The 10,286-nt window shown below is 40.2% G+C and overlaps 1 protein-coding gene and 1 non-coding gene across 2 annotated transcripts; one reads left to right on the top strand and one right to left on the bottom strand.

The window, feature by feature from the left end:
* Positions 1–2,200: 2,200 nt before the first annotated feature.
* Positions 2,201–2,307, bottom strand: LOC141635798 (small nucleolar RNA R71). Its single transcript, XR_012540458.1, has one exon. It is a non-coding gene; the product is annotated as a small nucleolar RNA R71 (small nucleolar RNA).
* A 2,935-nt stretch (positions 2,308–5,242) lies between these two features.
* LOC141629585 (uncharacterized) lies at positions 5,243–5,839 on the top strand. The gene has a single exon (XM_074442561.1). It carries the CDS (start codon positions 5,243–5,245, stop codon positions 5,837–5,839), a length of 597 nt encoding a protein of 198 aa, XP_074298662.1.
* The last annotated feature ends 4,447 nt before the right edge of the window (positions 5,840–10,286 follow it).

The raw sequence follows: 10,286 nt of genomic DNA, 5'->3' as shown, positions 1-10,286 counted from the left end.
TACTCCCTGCCGGTTGGGTCACCGGCTGCCGGCCCACCGGTAGAGAACCCCCTCCCATGCCTTAGACAAATTAGGAGAGATTTGAAGAAAGAAAAGGAACAATTTTTCACTGCAGTCGGTCTGCCGGCACACGCATCATCAAGATGAAGAATTGAAGTTGAAACTCAGCAAGAGGTGTTCTCTGCCGGTAGGCCGGCAGCCGGTCCACCGGCAGGGAACACACCCAAGCCAATTCCAACACATTTTGAAGAAGATATCGCTGGCGGCAGGGAGGCTGGAAGCCGGTTGACCGGCACAGAGACCAAAACCCGCGAGATGGGCTTTATTTCCTCCTTATGTTTAATCCAATGGGATAGTATAAATACCCCTTCCCTAATCAATTGTAAACACATACCCTAGAACTGAAATAATTTCCTTAATCTTTGCAAACCCTTAATCAAAACTTTAATCTTTCCTTAATTAATCATTAATTACTTCCTATATTAGCTTAGAATTAGTATTGTTCAATTGTTTACATTTAGTATTGGGTTGTTAATTGGAGATTGCTGAAGATTATTCTTCTATTTAATCAAAGGTTGCAACTTTATCTTCATCTTTGGTATAATTTCTTCTCTATTGTTGTTCATCTTTCATTTGTTTACATATTAAATTGTTTAGTTAATAGAATTTGCAAACATGTTCCCCTTTGCTTGTTTTATGCTAAATTCTTCACCTTTTGTTTATGTCATCATGAGCATGTGTGAGTAGTGCCTTACTAGGATGTAGGGGAATCCCTTGTAGTATTAGGGAGAGGCTTTTGGCGTGGATTAATGGTAATTCTTGGGTTGTTTACATCACTAATTGTTTTTCACATAAGGTGTTTGTAGAATTGTCCAAATGAGTAAGCTAAGTAATTCTTCTAACAATCTATCTACTATTTGAGTGAGTAACTTGAGTAGTAACTAGGATTTGATAACAAGTTTTGAGTTAGATTAATTGAATGAGTAAGTTGGTTAATCTTGGCTCAAGTGTAGAATTTACATCGAGAAATTAGAATCTACATGTTGTAACAACCTAGGTAACTATTAGTCCATGCTTATTTCCCTTCTTCATGCTACTTGGGTGAACCCGGCCGTCCTAGTCTTTCTTAATCATCGTTTTAAACCATCTTAATCGTTGTCTAATTCTTACTTGCTTTAGTTTATATTTTAATCATTAGTTTAGAACTCAAAACCATCTCCTTTTTAGACCGAACTAAACTAGCTTATAAACAAGCAATCCTAGTGCCATAATTTCCGTCCTTTGGGTTCGACTCTTTTGCATATTACAATGAGCAATCGTTCACTTGCGAGAGGAGTATAAGTAAAACTCGTATCAAGTTTTTGGCGCCGTTTCCGGGGACGACAATATTGGATAGGATTAGTTGTTTTCATCTAGGCTTAGTTATTTTATTTGTTGCTTGCTTGTTTGTTTTCTCCCCTTGTCCTTGTGCAACTCTTGCATTAGGACTATTTGATCTTTTGCTAAGTGCATGAATAGGTGCTATATCGGACCTCTTCTCCCGCTTGATCACGAGATCGAGAGGACACTCCGGGCAAGAAGAAGATTAGCTCTTTCGGCATTTCTAGGATCTCCACCAACTCTCAACCCACCAATCACCCAAAATTCCACAATTCATCACTTAAATCAACCACCCTCTTCCTCCACCCTTTCACTACTTCACATTCCACATAACTCTCCACCTCAAAACTCTCCCATTGATTCACCACAAAATTCACCAACCCATTCATAACATTCTAGCCATACAAACGAAACCGAATCTCCATGAAACAACCTCATAAACGAAGACATGGCGGACCAACCAATGGGCTATTAGAATAGACCGGGCCCTAATCGTGCATGTTTGGCTATCAACTATGGAGCTCTTACTCCCAATACATTTGAACTCCGACATCATGTAATCAACTACATGCAACAAGACACTTTCCATGGGATGAAGAATGAAGATGCGCACCAACATCTTACATCCTTCAAGGAGAAAGCGGGTTCCATTAAGCATAACGGTGTGACGGAGGAGCAAATTCTCTTGATGATCTTCCCCATCACTTTAAAGGATAACGCTAAGAAATGGTTAAATTCCCATGAGCTGGGCACGTTCACTACTTGGGAAGCTCTATCCAAGGCCTTCATCAATAATTTCTACCCACCTTCTAACACCGCAAGAATTCGCCATGAGATTCAAACTTTCAAACAAAGACCTATGGAAACTATAAGTGAAGCTTGGGAACGTTTTAGAGATCTCCTAGCATCTTGTCCACATCATGGCATCCCGAAACGGATGACCACCCAAACCTTTTTCCAAACTCTTGAGCAAAGATTCCGGGACATGATCGTGGCGGCATTGGGTGGAAATTTTGATGGAATGAATAACGCTCAAATCACGGAAATGATTCAAAACATTTTCGAGATGGAGAGTAGTTATGCTAGAGATGTGGACTACAAAAGTGATGGACCTTCCAAGATAGAGACGGAGTATAAGGCGAAATTGGATGCTTTGACAAAGGGATTTGAAGAGTTCAAATTGGCAAAGAAGAATGGAGACTCGAAACATGCCAATGAAGGTGGACCTAGCCATTCCAAGGTTTATTTTGTCTAAGAACCTAGGTCTCCACCTATGCACAAGCCTTCTCAAATGTTTTGCGATTATTGTGGCGGTGTGGGGCACACCATTGAGTATTGTTCATCTATCCCTCAAGAGGATCAACAAGAGTGCTTTCCTCTTTAAGGGCAAGGTGCACCGAGGGTCTCCTACCAACGTCACGAGTCCTTCTACCGCGCCTTCCCTAATCAAGACCCAAAACTTTCATATGTGGGGCAACCATTGGACCCCAAATATCAACAACCTCAATACATGCCCCCACCAAAACCCTACAATTCTCGACAATACAATCAAAACCAAGGCCAAGGCTCCAACTACCGAGGCCAAAGGCAACATGATAATCTCAACTATGTCCCACCTCATCAAAGAGACAACTACCGCAACCGCAGTCAAAACCCTCCATACCAACAAGGCTACCAATCAAACCAACAACATCAACAACCATTCAACCAACAACAAGGATACCAACAACAAGGGTATCAACAACAACAAAATTTCAACCAACCTCCACAAAATCAACAACAATACATAGAACCGCCCAACCCCACCTCTTCTCTTGAGAAATTGCTAATGGACATGGATGCCAAGGTTGACAATCAATTCAAAGCTTTGAAAATCAAACTTTCAAATGTCCAAGCACATCAAAGGACATTTGGCCCATATATGGCCAACCAAAATCCTTCTTCTTCACAAAGGGCTCCCTACTCATTGCCTCCTCAAGGCTCTCATCCTAGGGATGGACCACCACCACACCAACAAGCTCATGTGGTGACCTTGAGGAGTGGAAAAGAATTGGAGGACCCTTACAAGGACTATGAAGCAAAGAGGAAGAGAGATGTGATGAAGGATGGAGAGGAAAGTCTACCTCCCTCACCATCAAGTAGAATGGACAACACTAAGATGGGGAAGGTGAGTGACTATGTTGAGGATGATGATAATTTTGTTTTGGAGGAAATGGTGGTTGGAAGATCCCAAGAAAGAGTGGTTGAAAGAGACCAAGGGAAAGGAAAAGAAGCAAATGAAGTAGCTAACACCAAGCAAGCCTCAACTCCCGAAAAGACCATGAACCCTCCAATCCCATTTCCTAATAGAAGTCTCCAAATTCTTGGATATGTTGAAGAAGCTTGAAGTTTCATTACCTTTCACCAAGGTAGTGACACAAATGCCGCTCTACACAAAATTCTTGAAGGATGTTGATACCGTCGTTTTAGTACCAAAAATAAATACCTAAGTACTACTAACAGAAGTCAGCGGTAAGTAAGGTCGATCTCCACAGGGAGGCGGTCACTATCTACTTGTCAATTTAGTCCGTCTGAGGTCACTAGATGGGGGGCTTGAGTTGAATATACTAAACTAACTAAAGCAGGAAGAGATTTAAAAGACTAACTATAAAGAGAAGGAACTAGGATTGTCGGTTCATCAATGTATGTAAGATGGTCACAGTTTAGGTCACAGATCAGTCGTGTGTACCAGTCTAAGGGGCAACTAATATCTCCTTCCGGTCTTAATTCACCCTAAAACACTATTAGCTTAGCTTCCGCCCTTACTAAAGCATCCTAATGTTCACTGCAGATCTCACCCCTTCCAACCTTCCAGTCTAGGTCAAGGTTTACCAAATCAATTAACTAAATGCGTCGACTCAAGCAACTAATTGCAATTATATGCAGTGATTAACAACAAAGACATGATAGCAACAAAAGACCTGTAAGCCAAATTAGCAACGAACAACAGTTCATTGAATCCCCTAAATCCTAGCGGGAGAATTAGCTAAACATACTAGTAAATAAGGCAAGAGCGAAAGATAAAGAAATAATAAACAACGCAAATTAAAGAGAGTAAAGAGAGAATTACAAATTAAGATCCGGAAAAAGAGAGCAGAACAATCGTCTGCAAGAGAGTTTACAAGGGGAGAGAAGGGAGAGAGAAAAGGGAGAGAAGAAGAAGAGATCCTAAACCTAATGACGTCTCTCCTATTTATAAAGACAACTATTAAACCTAAATTACGATAATAAGATAAGAAGCCCGAGCCCATTAGCTAGTTACTCGATCGAACAGTTTAGAACCGCTCGATCGAACAACATCTAGCAAAATCTTCTCGATCGAGTGGAATGAATACTCGATCGAATACCTCTAATTAAGCACCCCTCGATCGAACATAAAAAGTATTCGATCGAGTCTTCTTATCCTCCAAAAGTGTTCGATCGAGGACTATAGTCAGCAAAACACCTCGATCGATGATTTCCCACCGCAGCAGCTCGTGTTCTTCACTTGGTTAGCTTTTGAGACTCCTTCACGCATCCCAAGACAGTTGCATTCCCGCTCCATATCCACTCATCCTCTATATGAAAGAAAAAAGGACAGTTCCAGGCTCGATTCCGCTACTTTCAGGTCCATTCCTGCAAATAAAGCAAAACAAACCAAAGTAGAATATTCGGGGCATTTTGTAGCATAGAACCACGAGAATCGCATAGAAATACGTGCATAAGGGATTTAAAAAGACTATATAAAATGCACGTATCAGATGTATTGACCAAGAAGAGAAGCATTGGAGGAAATGGTCTAGTCTCTCTTAGAGGATAATGTAATGCAATCTTACTCAATCCTATGCCGGAGAAATTGCAAGATCCGGGTAGTTTTTCCATCCCGTACACGGTGGGTAATGTGAGCATAAAAAGGGCACTTTGTGATCTTGGTTCTAGTGTTAGCATTTTACCTTTACTCATTACAAGGAAAGTTGGGTTACATAACATGATTCCCACCTCCATGACATTGCAACTTGCCGATAGATCGGTACAAAGACTGATGGGGGTGATTGAGGATGTGTCGGTTAAGGTTGGCAACTTCTACATCCCGGCGGATTTCGTGGTACTTGACATCCCGGAGGATCAACAAACACCAATCATACTAGAAAGACCTTTCCTAGCAACCAGAGATGTTAATATTAGTGTCAAGGAGGGGAAACTCACCTTCAAGGTGGGAGGGAATGTTGTTGAATTCTCTTTTACCGGAGCCATGTCACAACCTATGTTTGAAAGTGTTTACTCCATAGACATGTTGGAAGAACTTATTGAAGAAGCTAAAGACAAGTGCTCGGGGGAGCATTTGGAGGAAGATTATGAAGCTCTACCACCTATCTTGGATGAAGTTGAGGGTCCGAACCCTCCTAAGGTAGATCTCAAACCTTTGCCCCCTTCCCTTTAGTATGCCTATCTCGATGAGGTACACTCCTTCCCCATGATCATCAATGCGGACCTATTGGCTTCACAAAAAAAGAAAAACTCTTGAAAGTTCTTAAGGAAAACAAGAAAGCCCTTGGGTATAGCTTTGATGACCTCACGGGAATCGATCCCCGAGTGTGCATGCAGCGCATTACACTTGAGGATGGATTCACTCGTTCCGCCCAACCTATGATAAGGTTAAATGATAAATTGAAGGAGGTGGTAAGGAAGGAAGTTGATAAGTTGCTTGAGGCCAGAATTATCTACTCCATCTCCGGGAGCGATTGAGTTAGCCCGGTTCAAATCGTCCCCAAAAAGGGCGGTATGACCGTGGTTGAGAATGAGGATGGTGAACTCATCTCCACCCGACCGGTCACGGGATGGAGAATGTGTATTGATTATAGGAAGCTTAATTCCGCCTCAATCAAAGATCATTTCCCCTTACCTTTCATTGACCAAATGCTCGAAAGACTTGCAAACCATGAGTATTTTTTGCTTTCTTGATGGTTATTCCGAGTTTTTCCAAATACCCATCCACCCGGATGATCAAGCAAAGACTACTTTTACTTGTCCTTATGGTGTCTTCGCATATCGGAGAATGCCGTTTGGACTTTGCAATGCTCCTGGGACATTTCAACGGGCTATGATGTCTATATTTTCCGAGTATATTGAGAAGTCTATGGAGGTGTTCATGGATGATTTTAGTGTTCATGGTCCATCATTTGATGATTGCCTAAAGAATCTCTCCCTTGTTCTCCAAATTTGCATCCGATACAATTTGAAATTGAATTGGGAGAAGTGCCATTTTATGGTACAAAAGGGAGTAGTTCAAGGGCATGTAATTTTTAAGGAGGGGATCCAAGTGGACAAAGCGAAAGTAGAGGTGATTGAGAAACTTCCCCCACCCACAAATGTCAAGGGTGTGAGGAGTTTCTTAGATCATGTGGGGTTTTATTGACGTTTTATCAAAGATTTTGCAAAAATCGCTAAACCCCTCACCTCACTTTTGGCTAAGGACACTCCCTTCATATTTGATCAATCTTTTGTTGAAAATTTTTGTAGGCTCAAGCAAGCCTCGGTGTCCGCTCCAATTGTTCAACCACCCAATTGGGACCTCCCCTTCGAATTGATGTGTGATGCAAGTGACTTTTCATTGGGGGCGGTCTTGGGCCAAAGACATGATAAGAAGCTCCGTGTGATAGCATATATAAGGAAGACCCTAGACAATGCTCAATGCAATTACACCACCACAGAAAAGGAGATGTTGGCGGTGGTGTATGCTTTTGAAAAGTTCCAACCTTACCTCTTGTGTTCCAAAGTCATTGTCTATACGGATCACACCGCTATCAAGCAACTTATGATTGATACGTGTCGTTAAGCGTATACAAATTAATAATTTATAATCCTATTGATCCGGACGATGTCGTCACTCATCCAATCAAACACATTTATAATACTCAACAAACAACTAGTTAGCGGTAAGTCGAGGTCGATCCATGGGACGGTGTGCTTTGGGTTCTAAGTCTATCTATCTCAATTTATGCTAGTGTCACAATTTTTTTGGGTTTGTAGTTGTGTCCAAACTAATGCAAGCAATAAAGTAGAACGAGCAATAAAAGGAAAGATGTAAATAATTGACTAAAAAGTGCTAGGATATCATGGGGTCATAGGGGATTCATGGTGTTGATCATACAAACATGTTTACAAGGTTGCAAGCAATTAATGTTGTGGAGGAACCGAGTTGGGTTATATCTTACGGTTCTTAGGAAGAGTTGAGTCCCGGAGCCGAATCGATTAGATTGTACAACACCTACAAGTCGACTTACTTTCCTCCTAATCAACTTCTATGCATGGTCTAACAAGACTCGAGTTGGTTTATATCTTACGCGTCAAGTTGAGTAGATAAGAGATGGTAAAAATGCAAGGATTCATAGGCTTAGTATTTCATCAAACATAACATGTGCATAAAGTTGACATCACAACAAGCAAGCAATTTAATCATGTGAACATATTAGATTAAGCATGAATCAATCCCATGTTGGTTTCCCCTAATTACCCATTAATCCTAGCTAAGAGACTACTCACTCATTATCATGGAAAATATGTCATTAATGGTGTCAATCATCACAACAAGTATAAACATGATAATAGAATGAAGAAATGAACAATAAAGATTAAAGAGTAAAGGAATTATACCAAACTTGAGATGATTCCAAATAATAAAGCAAAGAATAATAGAAGAAGCTTGATTGATTGATGGAAGGTTGTCAATCCTCCAATAATTACCCAATAATCTTCAATTACCCAAAAGTAAACTTGAATAATGAACTTGAGAAATAATTATGGAAAGATTAATGTGTAATTTATGGAAAGATTATTACAAATGGGGTATTTATAGTGGAAATTAGGTGGATGCATTAGGGTTAACTAAGGGCTAAACTAGTAATTACACTTTTTAGATTGAGCAAGGAGAAGCCGGTATTTTTCGAAGGAAGGGCTTCTTTCTTTGTAGCTTGGAGAAGACGAAATTTTGCTGTGAAGAAATCCGTGCGTATTGGGGTTGGGACGGGCGGATTCTGCTGACGGAAGACGAGCGGATTCGAAAGAATCCGGGCGGATTCTGGCGGGGCAATCCGAGCGTCTTTGGAGGAAATCCGCTCGGATTGTGCTGTAAGGGGACGGGCGGATTGGAGACAATCCGCTCGGATTGTTCTTCAGCAATGATTCTTCTTCTTTTCTTCCCTTTTGTTCACTTCCATTTTATTCTTGTGGGATTGATCTTTAGTCCTTGCTTCCTCTTCATACTATCCCATCTAGTATCATCAATAAGCTTCCAAATATGCACGAAAGTCGGGAATTTCCGCCTTATTATCTCCTTTTCTACAAAACATATGAAATGCGATAGAAAGCAAATAGGAAGGTTTTGACGGATAAAATGGCCATAGAATGTTATAATAGTATGCAAAATAGGCTCAATTAAGGGACTAAATGTGCGCAAATAATGTTCACATCACCTATCTTAACCTCAAAAATATAAACATAGTAAAGGATAAGTAGGGTCGATCCCACAGAGAGATTGGAAAACTAATTAACTATGGAGCAATATTTACAAGTTAACTTACATATTCACATGCTATTAACATATTTATGGAATTGGGGAGGTTTCAATCGGTGATTTTAAGCAACCTAACACTAACGAATTCTATTCTAGTAAGTGAAATGATGTGAACATTATTTGCGCACATTTAGTCCCCTAATTGAGCCTATTTTGCATACTATTATAGCATTTTATGGCCATTTTATCCGTCAAAACCTTCCTATTTGCTTTTCTATCGCATTTCATATGTTTTGTAGAAAAGGAGATAATAAGGCGGAAATTTCCGTCTTTCGTGCACATTTGGAAGCTACTTGACGATATTAGATGGACTAGTATGAAGAGGAAGCAAGGACTAAAGACCAATCCCGCAAGAATAAAATGGAAATGAGCAAAAAGGGAAGAAAAGAAGAAGAACCACTGCTGAAGAACAATCCGAGCGGATTGTCTCAAATCCGCCCGTCTCCACTAAACAATCCGAGCGTCCCGCTCGAAATCCGCTCGGATTCCTCCACCCGAATCCGCCCGGATTCTCTTGAATCCGCTCGATTCCTTTGCCGATTCCGCCCGTCCCGACTCCAATACGCACGGACTCTTTCACAAAGATGATTTCGTTCTTCAAGCTTTCAAGAAAGACTCCTTCCTTCAAGAAATACCGGAGTCTCCCTGCTCAAATCTCAAAAGTGTAATTACTAGTTTAGCCCTTAGTTAACCCTAATGCATCCACCTAATTTCCACTATAAATACCCCATCTTTGTAATTAATCAAGTGTGGGGTTTTTAGGAGGAAACTCTCTTAGATTAGATTAGGAGTAGATTAGAATAGATTACTCTTTAATCTTTCCACAAATTACACATTAATCGCTCTTTAATTATTGTTCAAGTTTATTATTCAAGTTTATTATTGGGTAATTGAAGATTATTGGGTTATTATTGGGAGATTGACAACCTTCCATCAATCAATCAAGTTTCTTCTATTATTCTTTGCTTTATTATTTGGATCACCTTAAGTTGGTATAATTCCTTTACTCTTTAATCTTTATTGTTCATTTCTTCATTCTATTATCATGTTTATACTTGTCGTGATGATTGACACCATTAATGACATGTTTCCCATGATAATGAGTGAGTAGTTTCTTTAGCTAGGATTAATGGGTAATTAGGGAAAACCAACATGGGATTGATTCATGCTTAATCTAATATGTTTTCATGATTAAATTGCTTGCTTGTTGTGATGTCAACTTTATGCACATGTTATGTTTGATGAAATGCCAAGCCTATGAATCCTTGCATTTACAACCATCTCTTATCTACTCAACTTGACTTGTAAGATATAA

Source organism: Silene latifolia, chromosome Y (genome assembly GCF_048544455.1).
Source record: "Silene latifolia isolate original U9 population chromosome Y, ASM4854445v1, whole genome shotgun sequence".
Lineage (NCBI taxonomy): Eukaryota > Viridiplantae > Streptophyta > Magnoliopsida > Caryophyllales > Caryophyllaceae > Silene > Silene latifolia.
The sequence above is the reverse complement of the archived record's forward strand: the minus strand, read 5'-3'. Positions and strand labels throughout refer to the sequence as shown.